Consider the following 17,196-nt stretch of genomic DNA (forward strand, 5'->3'; position numbering starts at 1 on the left):
TTCAATAAAACAACAAAGTTTTATTCCCTGAACACATTAAAAGTTTTAACAACACAACTTTCTGCTGCTTTCACTGTCTGTTCATTCAGCTGATATGACACATAGCAAACCATGCACACTTGCAAGACATACTGATACACACACACGTACACAAGACGTGTCATGACAAGACATTCAGTGTAGTCTGATGAGCTGATGATGTGTCCACACGCAAAGCTTCTCTCAAAGCCATTGTGGCGTAACAGGAAGTAGGTAACCTCAGCGTCAAAATAACAGACTTTAGTTTTCCTGAAAAAGTTATATGAAAATAATTCTAAATCAATTCCAGCTTTACATTAAAATAAAATAAACATTCATATTTTGTTTTCATCATTTTGTTACATTAAACGTTTTAACATAAAAGTGGCAAAATAGAAAGGAAGAAAAAATAATAATTAGTGTTTGGGAAACAAAAGGATCTTAGGATCTAACTTTATTTTCTTCCTAAAGCCCAATGGGTCATTGAAAAACAGAGAGAAAAAAAAATTTCCTATATGGAGATCTAACCCACAACATTTATGCTATTGGCACAATTCTCAAATCGACTGAGCCAGCCAGCCATGCAACAAATAGTCAAGCAAATATATAAATCTATCTCTATAAATAACATCTAAATGAACAGAAAATAAAAATGGCATCCAAAAACTTTCAGTGCTTCCTTCTGCACATTGTGAAAAAAAAAATTATTTCAATAATTAACCAAGTGAAACTTTAATTACTTGTGTTTGTCACGCAGTGCAAGTTGATCTGCGGAAATTTCAGCTCAATAGGACTATGAAAAGTTGTCTCAAATAAATTGTTAAAATTGTTTACTTTGTACATGGATGTGTGAGCATTGTCATTTTAGGTTTAGGCCTAAAGCTGGCACTGTGATGGTAGCAGGTTTAGTAGTGCAGTAGTGCCCATATGATTCTCAAGAAAAAGGTGGTTAGGAAACAATTTCCCTCAGGCTATTTTTTCCCTAAAAGAGTTTATGAGAGAAAGGATTTTATTATAAGAATTTATTTTTGAGAGAAAAAAAAAAGGTTCATGTGTCTTGAAAGTTTTATTTTGAATTCAGCTAAACAGACGGCAATAATCTACCTTCACTAGTATTTTGTGGTGGCTCCACCTCCTTGACCAGGTCAAGGTCACTCAGCACAAGCGGCAGAGTGTAGTCATCGTAGGGTTGGTGTGACCAGCTGACCAACGAAGGCTGGACAACAACGTGTCTGTAAGCTCCAGGCAGTGAATAGTCTCTGCAATAATGTCATGAAATTTGATCACTAAAACAATGACAGGATCATAAGATATTTCTTAAACCATACAAAAAACATTATAAATAAAAGTGACCACACAAACAATTGGATACACCTCTTTCTTAAAGATTTTGACATTTGAATTCATAACTATCCAGGGGAAATAACTAAACAAATAAATGATTAGAATTGGCTATTAAATTTTTTTTTTAAAATAGTGTTTGTATTGAGCAACTTTCATGCTTTCTCAACAGAGCACTAAGGTCCAATCTCTTTTGTAAACATTTTATGTCGGATAATGTAATTGGTTTTAGTGGCAATAGGAAATTTTAGACAGTAAAATTTTAAAAGAAAAAAACAGTTTTAAAAACACCTTTAATTGTAATGCAAAAAAAAAAAAAAAAAAGTACTGGTACAGAAATTACAACAATTCAAAATTGCAATAAATGTTGATAAAAAAGGAATAGATCATTTAAAAAATAATAAAAATAATGATAAAACTAAAAAGAAAAAAAGGAATAATAATAAGAACAAGAAATATTTAATTTAAAAAATAAAATAAATATTAAACGTGATAAAACTAAAAGAAATACCCACAATTACATGCCAAAATTTGTTTTCAATGTTCTAAAATTTTTATGCTCAATTTACTATAATTATAGATATTTTAAAGTTTAAAACAAAAATATAAGATAGCACAACTAACTACTACTTTCAAATTATATGTGTGTAAATTTCAATTCCATTTTTCTAATGAGAAAACAATTCCAATGTGATATAGAATCGTGCAACAGCATTTTGATTATTAGTGAAGATATTTAAAAAATTAGACATACGATTCCTGGCCACTTACTTTTGTGGTCTCTTCATATTATTCATATCTAAACCATCAGCCTCTAAAGTTTTCTTGTACCAGTCTTTGACTGTGAATAAAACATACATACAATTATTTTGTCAAAGGAAACAATAAATGAAGAAATGCTTTTGTATGGAGATCTTCTAAGATCTTCTCATACCCTTCCAGAGTACATTTTTAAAAATTGCATTGAGACACCCCCCACCCCCCCCCCCCCCCCCCAAATTTACCTAAGAAAATTGATTTCCTATGTCACACTAAGACATCCTTATTATAAACATAAAGAGTGAAAAATATTCATGACATGTTTTTGTTAATCCCAACCTGTCAATTCTATTAGTATTTCAAACTTCGTAGATTGCAGAGATTGAAAAAGTAAAAAAGATTTGATGCTCATGATGAAATTAAATATTAAAACTGTAATACACAATTAAATAAAAACATTTTTAGTTTATTTATTAAATTATTTAAGTAAAAACAAAAATAAATAATGCCCTGGTTCAAAAAATGTCTAATGTAATGAATACATAGGAAAACATTTTTTAAAATGTCAACCAAATTCTGAAGTGCTAGAAATCACAGACCAGTACCAGATTGAATACTTGATAGTACCCAGGAAGATGATGGGGAAATAACCCATGCATCATAACAGTAATGTGTTGTAAATGTTTACCTCCCTTTATTACTAATATAACTTGCAAAATGTTTCATTTAATGTCAATTTGTCCCTAAGACAGGTTTGATAAAGTCAAGACCAATGGCCAACTGCTTTAGTAACCCCAAAAACTTGTCAATATATTAGCACTTGCAGCCAAAGTCTTCCAAAACGTACAACGACACAATTTCAATCATGTGATAATGATGCCATCTACATAAGGCTCACCGTCATTGTTAGGATAGATGATGTCATAGCCAGGTAATGGTAGGACAACGTCTTGTAAAGTAAAGCTTGCCAGATTGTCTTGTGTTACACTAATTGGAATCTCTTGATCTAGGCCATACATAAAAAAAAATATTGCTAAGAAAATTAAAATGAATGCTTGGTGGCTAAAGATAAATTATGACAATTTTATTTTAAATAATAAGACTAAGACAAAACTTTATTTAGAAATATTATATGATTATATAACGACTTTTTTTTTTCAATTAGAAACAAGAACATTCCATAGAAAAGTAAAATATCCACTTTAGTAACAATTGAGATGGTATAATGGGTCTGATGCAGTTAACAATTCTTTGCACCAATAAAACACTGACAATCATTTTAAATACAACTTATAGATCTATAAGTCTCTAATAGGGTCAGCACACTGTCCAACAATGCGTTACTATCTAAAGAAATAGACAACTGTCTGAGGCTAACAGCGAGTTTGGCAGAAGAGGTCTATTCGCCCACCGCCTTAAAGCAGTGGTTCTCACCGCTGTATGGCTCTGAGACCTGGTCGCTCTATAGTAGGCATCTAGGGCTCCTCGAATGATTCCAGTTCGAAATGGGCATGCACTGGCAAAACTAGCTCACAAATAACCATTCTCTGCCATTCTCTACAACCTATTTCAAATAGTTCTCAATTCATTTTAAATCCATTTTTTTTTTAAATCTTGTAGAAATAAAGAAAGGTGTACTGACTCACCACTGTCCCGAGGAAGTACCAGGTCACCAATCACAACTTTTTTCCCTAATTCTTTCATGCGTTTAGAAACCATCTGGTTCCATACGTACGCTTGGTAGCTGTGAACATACAGCATACGAGTGTTTCTGGCTATCTGGGGGAATAAATAAGACATTGAGTGTAGCAATCAGAAAGTAAATGTACTTGTGGTTTTGAATATACATTATCATCACTTTTTTTGGATTGTCAGACACTTAGTATAGAGACGCACCATAGTTGACAGACTTCGAACATGACATGTAGTGATGTTACGGTGTAGTGAGTGCTAGTTTATTTATGTTATTATTAGTCAGTTGGTGTTAGCACTTCAAGGGGATAACTTCATATAAGGGACAGAGACTCAACTGTGGCCTTTTATATATTAAACTTCATTCAAGCTTATAACGGTCTGGACTTAGCCCTTTAACCTTGTTACATGTGTAGGCATTGTTCTGTAGTAGTTTATACGCATCTAATACACCCGTACAAGAAATCCAGACATCTCCAGAGTAATCTGTCAAAGTCAGACAGCCATCAACAACAACAAGATCAAGGCCTATCACAGGATAATACACTTCAGATCAAAAGTTTAAGAGTACCCTCCCATTCAGACACTGCGGTCCATGTGGCCGATGTGCAAAGATATTCTGTTTCTATGGCTGTTAAGAGGGTCATATGGTCAACAATATAATCAAGTGCCTTTTCATCTACTATGAGGTATTCATTAGAGTTGGGTGGACTTATTAACGTTTTAGGGATTCTTCTTCTTTTAGCCAGCTTATTGCTGCTGAGCTGTTAGCTCTTTTGCAGACTGTGCCAGGAAAAAATAGTGTGCTGTTCTAATGTTTTAGGGATCAAGAAATTGAAAATCTGTTGCTTTTTTTGTTTCTTTTTTTTTTAACAGAAATTTGAACAGCAAACCACTGTCAAAAAACATAGACTTAAACCTGCCAAAATGTGTGCTCAATTGAGAGACAGCTACAGCCTGAATAAAGAGTATTGCAACTCTCTAACTAAATAAAAACATTCACAAAACACAATCAGTGTTCTACATTAGGTCAAGCTCAAATTTGCACTATTTTAGGGGAAATGGAAATACTGAGATCTTTAGTGCAAGCAATACTTTTCTAGTTTAGTTCAATCTTAAACAATTTCATAATTCAATGATAACAAAAATACTCTTAAGGGGGCAGCTATCTGAAAACACAATGAAATAAGTAAATTTTATCATGATATTTATTGGTAGTAAAAACAGGCCAATAACAACATCAGATTTAAAGTAATTCTTTTGTTATCTCTATCCATTATCTGTTTGAACAAAAGTGCCTAAGAAAAATCGAAAAAATCATGGAAGACAACGGCCACCCGCTCCATCAGAACTACGCCAGGTCGTCGCGAAGTGGGCAACTGCTGTCAATCAAAACAAGAACGGAGCGGTACAAAAACTCGTTCATACCTCACTCGGTCAGACTCTATCACCGCCACTCATTGATCAGGGAACATGAAATGCACCAAGATACCTGTGTGTAGTCGCTGAATAAACTCTTTATGTTGTCTGTTGTAGTTATGTGTATTTTTCTGTTGTGTTGTCTTTATATGTGAAAAGAGTCCTTGTATACACAACAAATTTCCGTAAGGATCAATAAAGCCAGTCTTAGTCTTAACTACATCAGATTTAAAGTAATTATTTTGTTATCTCTGTCCCTTATCTGTTAATTTACTAGAACATTTTAATTTGAAAAAGTGACTTTAGTCTCAACAAAATGCAATACTAATTTATCTTTAAATTTCCCTCAAGTGGAAGAGTGCTTTCTATTTTCAACTTGGAAAAATGTTTCCTCTTCACACCAATCTAATCTACAAGAGTATTCTACCTTTTCTAGTGCATTGAATGGCTTCATATTTTTGACCAAAGCAGATAACAAGTTTCTCTCCAGACCACAGTATCTGGGGGTCAACTCCAACGTTGCTTTAGGATCATGCGTCTCCTTCCACTTTTTCTGAAACTCATCCTTCGATAGTTGAGCTGTTGAGAAATGAAATTCTTGATTAAAAAAAAAATACCAAAATGTCTTTAAATAAGAAATATGATTTTAAAAAATAAATCTCTTCACATTTGCATGACTCCGAATACAGAATTTGATTTTAACTCTTATGGTTAATGTTAATATTTTTAAAAAATTGGCCGAAAAGGCTATTGAGGGATTTTAACACTTGAAGAAAATGTCACTTATAACTACCATCTCTGGGCATTATAATAAAGTCTATGACTTTCTTAAGAGAGACATAAAATGCCACAGACCAAATTACACAGAAATAAACTACTATCTCTGAACATCAGAATATGGCTTTCTTAAGAGAAGGCCAAATCATACAGAAATAAATTACCATCTCTGGGCATTAGAATCAAGTCGATGGCTTTCTCCCAGTCACCATGGAGCAAGGCACTACCAACTTTGTGAGTCGGCACTGAGGTTGTGCCGAAGCGCTGCATGCCATAATAATTGATGAAACCTTCAGACTTGAGCGATGCCAGGACAGTGTCCACTTTTTCAGGGCTAGCCTGGACATTCCTGGAAAAAGAGTTCTGAACATTTTAATTGCATTGTATCTGTTGCATGCTCTTTAAAATTTTGGAAAGGACAGGGAAAGTCAGCTGTAGTTATGAGATTAAAAGAACATTGTTAACTTTTTTAATTTTATTGTATAGTGTGAATATTTTATTTAAGTGATTCCTAGTTCCAGACTACAAGCTTTTCATTTATTTTTGGATCTTCGTCATTTACATTTCAATCTCTAGTACAACAATATTATTTCAGTGTTCAGTAACTGTTTAAATTGAAATCGAACATCAGAAATGCATTGTCTGATCAACGCAGTCTCATCATGACATCTTCACATGAAGCACTCTATCACACCATGATTTGGTAGACTGTGACATTGGTTGGTTGAGAACCACGAGATACGTGAGTTTATGAAGAAGAAGTTGTTTCACGAGGAATAGGGGATATTACTGGTCACATGATTGGACAGACCACATGACCAAAAGGAGTCCATGTGTCTTGTATTTTAAGATAAAAGTATTAAGAACTATGTATGTGATAATTTTCCAAGGATTATAAGTCTATTCTATGTGAAATATTCTATACTATTATGTGAAGGCTGAAGTTGCCAATTTATGGTATGAAGTATTTGTGTAATAAAAACCATGTCTGCTAACTCTGAAGTCTGTTAATAAATCTACATGTAGTGTCTTAGAACTTAGTAGATAAAGTGGTACACATGCACAACATAAGATCTAGTGCGTTTACAAAGATATTTAATCAATGAAACAAGAACACAATAATAATACCAGAAGAGGTATTTACATCACACAAGGAGCAGACCAAATCCAGTCACATGTAAATTATGAGTGAGTCTGGTGTGAATGTACACTTTGGTTTCTTATAGTTATAATGTTTTTTGTTTGGTGTAATGCACAAATTGTAAGACAAATTTCCTTAAGGATAATAAAGATTATTATTATTATGTTAGAAATGAACGAGTAGTCATTCTCTGGCGCTGCCAGGGTTGAGTTTCGCTAAAGAGAAACAAAATTCATGGTAGTCCCTTTAACAGTTTCCACTGAGGAATTTTCTGGTGATGTGGCAGGTCTGCAGCAGTACCGCCCTCTGACAGGCAACAAAGATGTTCCTAGGAATGTTAAGGGCCTTGAAGGTGTCTATGAGGTCAGTTGTTATTATCCCCTCGGTTGATATAACAATGGGATATATTGTTATTTTGGACAATTTCCATAGACGCTTAATCTCCAAGCCTAGGTTCCCATATTTTCTTTATTTTTCTGTCTCAGTTTTTCTTAAATTATGAGACAGTGGTACGGCGATATCGATAATGGTAGCGGTTTTTTCTTTTTTATCGATGAACAGCAGATCCGGGCGATTGAAATCTACCGTTTTGTCGGTCAGAATAGGCCTATCCCAGTACAGCAGATGTTCAGTAGACTCGAGAACCTCTTGCGGAGAGTATTTATAATTATTATTATTATTATTATTACACACTCTAATACAAAAGATTGTTGCAATACTCTGGAAAAAGAACTACACTAATAGAACTTTAAGGAAAGAAAGTGCGTAAGATCCCTATTATATTTAAACACTCTGAGTCTATGACAATAAAATAGTTTTAAATGCTGTTTAACGATTTCATAAGGTACAGTAACGAAGACATAAAATTTAGCAATAGAACAAAAATTGACCTTTGAGCATCATTTACTTTACCTACTGGCCTATTCTTTGAGTGTAGGGGTGGCTGAGGGTAGATGGACTTAGATTAGCATTTCAAGTTCAAATCACACTGAAGTTTAGATTTTTTTTTTTTCCTTCCAACACTAATGAATAGCAACTTCTGTCTAGGACAGGTTGTTGGTCATTGTGTTGGCTATATGAAGCCTTTATTAACCTTTAGCTACACACAAATTTCCATGTTACCAAGTTAACTTTTATTTTATTATTACTCTCTTTGTTTATCAAATGCAAAGAAATATGTCATGTAAAAAAAATCTAAAAGCTGGTGTGTAAATATATATATAAAAGAGATAAATAAGGCTGGGAAATTTGAGTCTTACCTTAGTACAATAGTAAACTCATTCCCTGATAACTGTCCAAGCTTCAGTGGTTCTTTGACATACCTATAGGTCAATGTACAATAATAATAATGACTACTCATTCATTTCTAACATAATAATAATAATCCTTATTGTCCATAAGGAAATTTGTCTTACAATTTGTGCATTACACCAAACAAAACATTATAACTATAAAAAAAAAAAAATGTACATTCACACCAGGCTCACTTATAATTTACATGGTTTAAATGTGTTTATTAAAGTATGAAAAGAAAAACTTAAATAAGCCTTATAATAATAATAATAATAACTCAATATTAGTGCATTCTATGAACATTTATTAGCCTTTTTTTTTCATCAATTACTTAAATTTCAGCTTTTCAATTACAACGAAACATTTAACCAGAGCCAAAAGACTTGAAAAAAAATATGACATACAAATCTGATGGCTAGAGTTTATCTTTATATAACAAACTCTTTGTGTTTTGTTTGTTGCTGCTCAGATCTTTTCATTCACCACCATGGAGATTGCCTAAGCAACAACACTTGAATGTTTAGTTAATACATTAATTTTTAAAAACAAAATGGCCTTCTGTTGGGACATGGTGGTGGCTACCTCAAGGTTTTAAATGTCATGAGCATTACTGGAAGGTAATGTAGGTAATTGAGCAATGTTCTATATTTAACTTGATGATAAATACACTGTATTGTATTTGATAAAGCAATAGTTTAAAAAAAAAAAAGCAGATTTGACAGCAACAAAATCATTAGCTATCAAGAAAGTAAACCTAAAGCTATGGAGACAATTTCTATAAGCAAACAGCAAAATGTATTATAGTTTACGGTTGAATGTTCATTGAAACATATTTTCATGTCCCTCCTGACAAAGGTTCAAATATGATGTAGCTAAGTATCTAAATGAGATTTTCTTATTTGGACTGTCAGACAGAAAGTATATTACACCAAGTAAAAAAAAAGTAAAGTTTCCCTTTCAGACCTTGTGGTCTAAAGGACAGATGATGTAAAGGTCATCTGTTTCTGTGGCCAACGATAAATGAGGGTGTCATGTGCACAACGACCAACTGCCTTTACTTTTCCCTAACTAATATCAGGTACCCATTAGAACTGGGTGGACTCAGAGGCGCCCAAAAATCCTAAATTCTTCACCAAGATTTGAAACTGGGACCCCCGGTTTGGAAGTCAAGCGCTTTACTACTCAGCCACTACGTCTCCATATTACACCAAAAATGTATTATAATTAGTAGTTGTGTTAGACAAGTTAGAGAATGTAAAGACACCTACCTAAAATTACCAACTGCCATATTCCGTAACATTTTGTTCAAGAATGCCAGTTTCTTAGGATGAATTCTAGATACAGAGACACAAAAGAATCTTTCAATGTTTCAAAAGTTTCAATAACAGAAAATGTATTTAACAATGTTAAGATTTTTTTGTATCAATTAATTAAAAAAAAAATCATATGGTGGGGCATTTGATTTTTTTTAAAATATTAAATGGGGATATGCAACAATAGATCATTACTTTTAGGATTTATAAAAATTAAATTCCATAAGTCAAAAAAAAAATTTTTTTCAATTAAATTAGTAAGAAAAAAATGTGAAGAAATCCATATGTGGGTATGTTTTCAAAGGAAATCAAAGTTTAAGGGATGGAGCATCGTGCGGTTGTGTGGTATACACTTCAGACTTATCAATATGTTCCTGCGTTAAAATCCTACCCGCAGTCATGCTGTCCTGCAGGAGATTTTCACTAGGACATAATAATCTTCATTTCCGAGAATAATCTGCAGCTTGTAAAACAAACAAAAGTTTGATGACCACTGATTGTTACTGTACCTGTTGGCTGTCACCTCCTGGGTTGTCTTAGCTCTTTTGTCTTTAGTGCCTGCGTACTGGAACAAACCTTCTTTCACTCTGATGAACAAAGACTATCTTTTGTAATACATTTCTTGGCTTCATTAAAACCAACATTGTAACTTTTTTGTAATTAGTACGATAGATTAAAATAGTAAGCTTCACAGGATAGATTTAATGTTAAATTGAAACTATTTGGATAATGTGAATTTATTTGCTAGATATTAGCATAAATTAAAACTATTTGGTAGATTGAAAGTGCTTCATGCAGATAAACCAAAAGGGTAACACTCAACGTTAAAACTTCTCCTATTTCCAAAACAAAGAACTAATTCCTTTTTGTGCCATAACAAAACAAAAATTAAAACTATTTTGTAGATATAAAGATAAATTAAAACTATTTTGTAGATATATAGATAAATTAAAACTATTTTGTAGATATAAAGATAAATTAAAACTATTTTGTAGGTATAAAGATAAATAAAAACTATTTTGTAGATATAAAGATAAATTAAAACTATTTTGTAGATATAAAGATAAATAAAAACTATTTTGTAGTTTAAAAGATCAATTAAAACTATTTTATAGTTTAAAAGATCAATTAAAACTATTTAGTAGATTAAAACTTATATCATTGATTAAAAGTTGAATTTTAAGATTTAAAATAAGACATGGCACTAAATGGTGTCTACTTGCTTCAGCAGTTTAGAAATGAGACCCAGTGCGTCCATGGTGTCTTTGTTCTCCTTATAGAGCACAAACTTGACAAACTGGCAAGCTTTCTTGGACTTTGGCCATTCCTCATTATTAGAGCCACGAGAATTTCCTTAGGAAAAAAAAGTTGAGGAAAATTTAAGCGTTTTTTTTTTAAACTCTTTTTGTACTCAACAGTAATAAATAGAATTAGACCCTGATTTGATTTTTTAAACATCAGTAAAGTTCGACAGAATGAACCGAGTGATAAAGACAAAATTTTAATAGGGATGCTACTTTTTTCTAAATACGCAATAAAGAATCGTTTGAAAAGAGTCATAGTATTAATAAAACAAACAAGCTTATCTGGTGGAGGAAAACAGGTAGTTTGGAAACTTTTCAAGCATGATTAAGGTTAATAACAAATCTGGTAGGTAACAGTGTATCGCAAGCGTACAAACGTTTTAATAATTAAAAGAAGCAATAACGTAGATAATTAGTTTGAAATCATTCTATAAAAACCTTTTGTGGTGATAAGCATTTCATTTCCAATTCAAATTAAATACCTGATCTCAAAAGAGCTTGGATGAACTTTTGACCATCCTTGTCAACAGTCTTAGTCTCCAGCTGAGGGAATCTTTTCTTTATAATCAAGTGAATCTGTGTTCTGCGTTCTTTATCTTCTGGCGCCTGCAGGAAAAAAACACATTTCAAAATTATTGTTTAAATCAGAGCTTTTTTGTATCATTAGCTGATAAGAATTGTATTTAATTTTTTCCATTGCAAGTTTTAATACTTAATAACAAAAAATTGAGTCAATAATTTTATTGCTAATTTGAATTTAGAGATTTCAAAATTTTGGACGTACAACAACATCAACTGTGCTCTTTTTATCTCCACTGTTAGCGAGTTGATCAAGCTTCATTAGAATGTCTTCTGTTATTTCAGGACAACTTTCTGTAACCTGTTCATTCACAAAACTTTTTCATTAGAAAATCTTTTTATAACACATACATTTTGTTTGCCTTAATAAACTGACTGAGATTAAGTTTGAAATTAACAGCATTCAAGCTTCTAAAAAAATATGATGACAGATAAATTTTTTTTTACTGAAGCAACTTTAATGACATGTAATCGATAGAAAAAAATAATTCTAAAATCAAGTAATTAGATAAAATCATATGTAGCAGTTATGACAATCGTTAAATTTAAAAAAAAAATGGATATAGAAAAAATATAAACTCATTTTTATATTTTCATAATACAAACATAAAATGTATTAATAATATATTTTCTTTTGTGTAATGAAAAAAATGAACATCAGACATATTTTATTATTTTTGGACTCTTTAAAATTATTATTAGTGACTTTCCTATTCAGGGCCATCAGTAAAAATAGATTTTGTATTCAAGATAGCAAAATTGACAACTTTGACGTGATTAAAAAAAACTCACATTTTTAGGAAGGATGTACATAATTTTAAAAAACAGACCATTTTATTAGAAATGTACCTTTTCGGTTTCAGGTGCAGTCTCTTCATGCTGGTCATCCTCTGGCACTGCCAAGTCTGTCAGCTGAACAACATTGCCCTCTTTGTCTATTTCATGGACAATAAAGTCTGAGTACCTATGAAACAATGAAAACATAAGCCATGGAGGTACTGGTTGAGACTAACCTGCATAAAGAATTGTACTGTTAGGGTCGACATCATTCCGGCTATATCTAATGCTCAGGCTTTCATCTCATTTCTATGAGATGATCCATAGCTGCTTTGTGACTGAAGGAGGCCATAGAGAGATCTATTATCTATAAAATGTATTTAAAAAATTAATTTGTATCCATCTCTTACCTTTGTTTAATGATTGCACTGAAACCTTCATGATCGCTCAAATATTCTGTTATGCCTGCCTGTGACTCTGTCAGAGGCAGAAGCTTCTCAGCTGGTGGAACCTCAACACTTATGCCAATGTCATTACTTCGGATGCTTTCTTTGCTAGCCTCTTCTGAATTACTTTCCAACTGAATCACAGCATCTGCATTTGTTTTGCCATTGCTCAACTTGGCTTTTTTACAAATAGGTTCTGAGTCCTCTTCAACATCTCTTGTGCTGTCTTGCAAGATGTTGTCCATAATGAAGTGTTCTGTCTACTATCCTGTAATAACAAGTATCCCATATTTAACTATTTCCTGTAATAACAAGTATCCCATATTTAACTATTTCCTGTAATAACAAGTATCCCATATTTAACTATTTCCTGTAATAACAAGTATCCCATAATTAACTATTTCCTGTAATAACAAGTATCCCATATTTAACTATTTCCTGTAATAACAAGTATCCCATATTTAACTATTTCCTGTAATAACAAGTATCCCATATTTAACTATTTAACTTATAATAAGGGAGAGTGGTGGGTGAAGTTAAGTGCACAGCTTCTGTACCGAGTGGTCTCAACTTTCAATTCCAGTGTAGACTGAGGTTTTTTTAGCTTCTGGATTTTTAGAATGCCCCTGAGTCCATTCAACTCTAATGAGTACCTGGGACGTGCTCTAATGGAGTAATCTTGCCCAAACCCCCTCGGTTTGGAAGCCAACTGCTTTACCATTCAGCCACAATGCCCCCACCAGTAAGAGAGTGTAACTTTAAATACTAGTGACAATGTACCTTACATATCAACAATGAAAGACAGTTATTAATACAGACAAGTCCTAAGGAGCACTCGAACCACTGACCCCGACAAGTCTATGTGGAAAGCGGAACAGCAAAAGTGTTAGTTAGACTGGTCACTGCTAGGCGATGGTGCCATGTCAGGGTCAGTGGTTCAAGGCCTCCATGTCTATATTTCACCCCATTTTCTTCATCTTTCAATAACCCAAAAAAAAAAGGGATTGTGCTTATTGTCTGGTTGGCTTATCTTTAAATGTAGGTGAGTCCAAATGATGTTGTTGGGTGCTTGGGACTGCCAGTGCATGACAGTGGTCATACAATAAAACATTTATAGAAAAAAAAAGAAAGAAACTAAAATCTTCTTCTTTTAGCCTTAATGAAATCAATCCTTAATTAGAGCATTGTAATTGATCTTTGGTATGTCAGCCTTATCTTTAAAAAGCTGAAACTCTTTCCTGGACTATTGTTGTTCTTAAATGATTCTATGTTGGTTTTACTTCAATTCAATTTAAATCAACTCATATGAGGCTTTCCATTTATTTTAAATAAAAGAGTATTAGAGTATGTGGACAGATCAGATGTAATTAAATTTAGTACAAAACAGAGGAGTAGCTAGAAATTTGCCATCACTTGGGGGCTTGACCTCTTTGGGGACCCCTGCATTTTGCATAATATTTAATGCAAAAAAAACTCATCTGGGTGCCCCCCTCAAGTGGGGGCCCAAGGGAATTTTTAAATTCTCCCCCCTCTTCCCCCCCCCCCCCCCCCCCGCCACGAGTACAAAACCATATTTTACAAAATTAGAGAGTATATATATATGGCTCCTTTTGTCTCAAAAGGCAATGGATGCGCCCAAATGAGTCACTGGTTTTGGCTTAATCTTGAGATGGGGCAGAATCTGGTGTGGCTAATCAAGCCAATTCTAGAACGGCAGACTTTGCCACAATTCATACATGTGTATGCCTCTGATTCAGGGCTAGCGGACAGGGCAGCTTTCTTTTTTCCCCTCTTGATTAAGGCTGCTTCAATTCTTTTGTTCTCAGCAAGGGTTGTCCCAGCACGCACAGTCTGTCTCCATGCACTCCAGTCTTTCGCTATGCTTTCCCACATACTTTCGCTGATGCCTGTGGCTCTCATGTCTCAATTGCAGACATCTCTATATGTTAGTCTTGGGCGGCGCTTGGGTCTGACTCCTTCCACAAGCTCAGCATATAAGTTATCTTTCTGGATTCTACCATCTGGCATGCGGGTGACATGTCCGAGCCAGCTTAATCTTCTTTGTGTCAGGAGAGCATACATGCTGTTCATATTGGCCAATTTCAAAACTTCCTGATTGGAGACATGGTCCCTCCAAGAGATGCCCATTACGCGTCTCAGGCAGCGCAAGTGGAAACTATTCAAAATTAGAGAGTGCAGATTCACAATTCATCACAAACTGCCAGGTTCCTTTTGACCATATAGTTTGCAATCTTAGAGTTTTCTTTTACTTATTTCTGTCTTTTGACCCAAACACAAGTCAGTTCTGCACGAGTCTCTGTGTACATACTAGACCTTAAGGCTTATTTGACAACAGTCAACAAAAAAGCTAGCTGTGGCATTCAAATAAGCTGCTTGCCTTGATAATTACAAGTCAGTTCTGCACGAGTCTCTGTGTACATACTAGACCTTAAGGCTTATTTGACAACAGTCAACAAAAAAGCTAGCTGTGGCATTCAAATAAGCTGCTTGCCTTGATAATTACAAGTCAGTTCTGCACGAGTCTCTGTGTACATACTAGACCTTAAGGCTTATTTGACAACAGTCAACAAAAAAGCTAGCTGTGGCATTCAAATAAGCTGCTTGCCTTGATTATTACAAGTCAGTTCTGCACGAGTCTCTGTGTACATACTAGACCTTAAGGCTTATTTGACAACAGTCAACAAAAAAGCTAGCTGTGGCATTCAAATAAGCTGCTTGCCTTGATTATTACAAGTCAGTTCTGCACGAGTCTCTGTGTACATACTAGACCTTAAGGCTTATTTGACAACAGTCAACAAAAAAGCTAGCTGTGGCATTCAAATAAGCTGCTTGCCTTGATTATTACAACAATGCCTTGCTAGCAGGTATACCCAATGAAGGACTATAATCTAATTAAATCTAATAGTCTCTTATATTATCAGCAAACCTGAGATTAGAAATAGTTCAAATAGGCCACCCATTTATCATTATGGTCAAGCTAGCACTAGTAGCAGTGTAGCAGCTAGGAGGATTAAATCGTTCTAGAACTACATCTAGTAGAACATACCCAAGCCCAAATAGATCTATGTGCAATTATAGATCTGAATAAAATTAAAATAATAAAGATTAAAGATCTAGATCTATATATTGGCTGGATGTATATTGAATGTTCTCTTGTAATTAGTTATGCAGATGAAGATGTAAATTATGAGTGAGTCTGGTGTGAATGTACACTTTGGTTTCTTATAGTAGTTATAGTTATAATGTTTTTTGTTTGGTGTAACGCACAAATTGTGAGACAAATTTCCATATGATATGGAATATGGATAATAAAGATTATTATTATTATTATATATTAAATATATTTTATATGCAAGTATTATTTCCTGCTCAAATAACAGCACATAGTTTAAGATAGAGCAAATAAAAGCCCTCTACAGGATTCTAGAGAGGAAAAAGTTGTCTTTTAGTCTTTTTATTTATTTTTTTTACCTAATTTTTATGTAGTTTCTATTACTACTAGATCTAGATTCTAAATGCTAAATTATTGAATATAGTATAAATTCATTATTCCCAATAGAGTTAATTCCCTTAGTATACATTGTACATCCATTTGTATTTTACGTTTCGATTTTTTCTTTTCTTTTTTAAATAATAATAATCATAACAACTTTAACTTTACCTATCCCTTAGTCTGTTGGACCGTTGGTGCACCACGCAAAATTCGTCGACCGTCCTGCTCCATTCCTCTCTGTCCTTAGCCTTAGTTAGAACCTCATTCAATAGCATGCCGGTCCATTCTTTTATGTTGTCCTTCCAACGCTTTCTCTGTCTGTCTCTTCTTCTTTCCTGGCACTGTTCCCTGAAGGGAGGTCTAAGCGAGCAACGACTTATCTTATAAAATACAGACGTTATTTCAACAAAAAAAAAGATGATGATTACGTCCTACGCGTCATGCATCTAGTCATCTAGACTTAAATTCTGCCAAGTCATTGGTTTTCCTGGCTGGCTATCAGGCAACTATTATAATACACACTGCATGTACAAGACTAGTACAAAATATCCAGATATAATCGTATGTATATTTATAGCTGAGCAGACCCCCCTCACACACACACACACACGTTTTTCGTATTATAAAATCCTTTATATATGGCTCCTTTTGTCTCGAAAGGCAATGGAAGCGCTCAGATGAGTCACTGCTTTTGGTTTAGTCTTGAGACGGGGCAGAACCTGGTGTGGCTAATCAAGCCAATTCTAGAGCGGCAGACTTAGCCACAATTCATGCATGTGTATGCATCTGATTCAAGGCAAGCGGACAGGACAGCTTTCCTTTT

At 33.8% G+C, this 17,196-nt stretch overlaps 1 protein-coding gene across 2 annotated transcripts; it reads right to left on the reverse strand.

Moving 5' to 3' along the window:
- Positions 1-16,719, reverse strand: LOC106062282 (pseudouridylate synthase 7 homolog). 2 transcript variants are annotated; one of them, XM_056027706.1, is made up of 16 exons: positions 16,542-16,719; positions 12,824-13,127; positions 12,486-12,600; positions 11,842-11,937; positions 11,540-11,663; positions 10,977-11,106; positions 10,263-10,340; positions 9,709-9,774; positions 8,407-8,469; positions 6,171-6,355; positions 5,657-5,808; positions 3,765-3,897; positions 3,017-3,124; positions 2,131-2,200; positions 1,123-1,277; positions 1-288 (listed from the first exon to the last, which is right to left on the reverse strand). In XM_056027706.1, exons 2-16 carry the CDS (start codon positions 13,102-13,104, stop codon positions 161-163), a joined length of 1,884 nt encoding a protein of 627 aa, XP_055883681.1. In that variant the 5' UTR covers positions 13,105-13,127; positions 16,542-16,719; the 3' UTR covers positions 1-160. The 2 variants fall into 2 exon arrangements, with proteins under 2 accessions (XP_055883681.1, XP_055883682.1); XM_056027707.1 differs by lacking the exon at positions 16,542-16,719 and adding an exon at positions 16,352-16,446.
- Between the last annotated feature and the right edge of the window lie 477 nt (positions 16,720-17,196).

The sequence above is a fragment of the Biomphalaria glabrata genome, chromosome 4 (assembly GCF_947242115.1).
Source record: "Biomphalaria glabrata chromosome 4, xgBioGlab47.1, whole genome shotgun sequence".
Classification (NCBI taxonomy): domain Eukaryota; kingdom Metazoa; phylum Mollusca; class Gastropoda; family Planorbidae; genus Biomphalaria; species Biomphalaria glabrata.

What these genes read in the sequence shown, in the direction of transcription:
- LOC106062282 (XM_056027706.1), bottom strand. Translation starts at nt 13,104, where the DNA reads ATGGACAACATCTTGCAAGACAGCACAAGAGATGTTGAAGAGGACTCA. An exon ending in GAGTTTACTATTGTACTAAG is followed by an intron (nt 6,356 to 8,406) that starts GTAAGACTCAAA and finishes CTCTTTTTCCAG; the next exon opens with GAATGTCCAGGCTAGCCCTG. An exon ending in ACCACAAAATACTAGTGAAG is followed by an intron (nt 289 to 1,122) that starts GTAGATTATTGC and finishes TAACTTTTTCAG; the next exon opens with GAAAACTAAAGTCTGTTATT.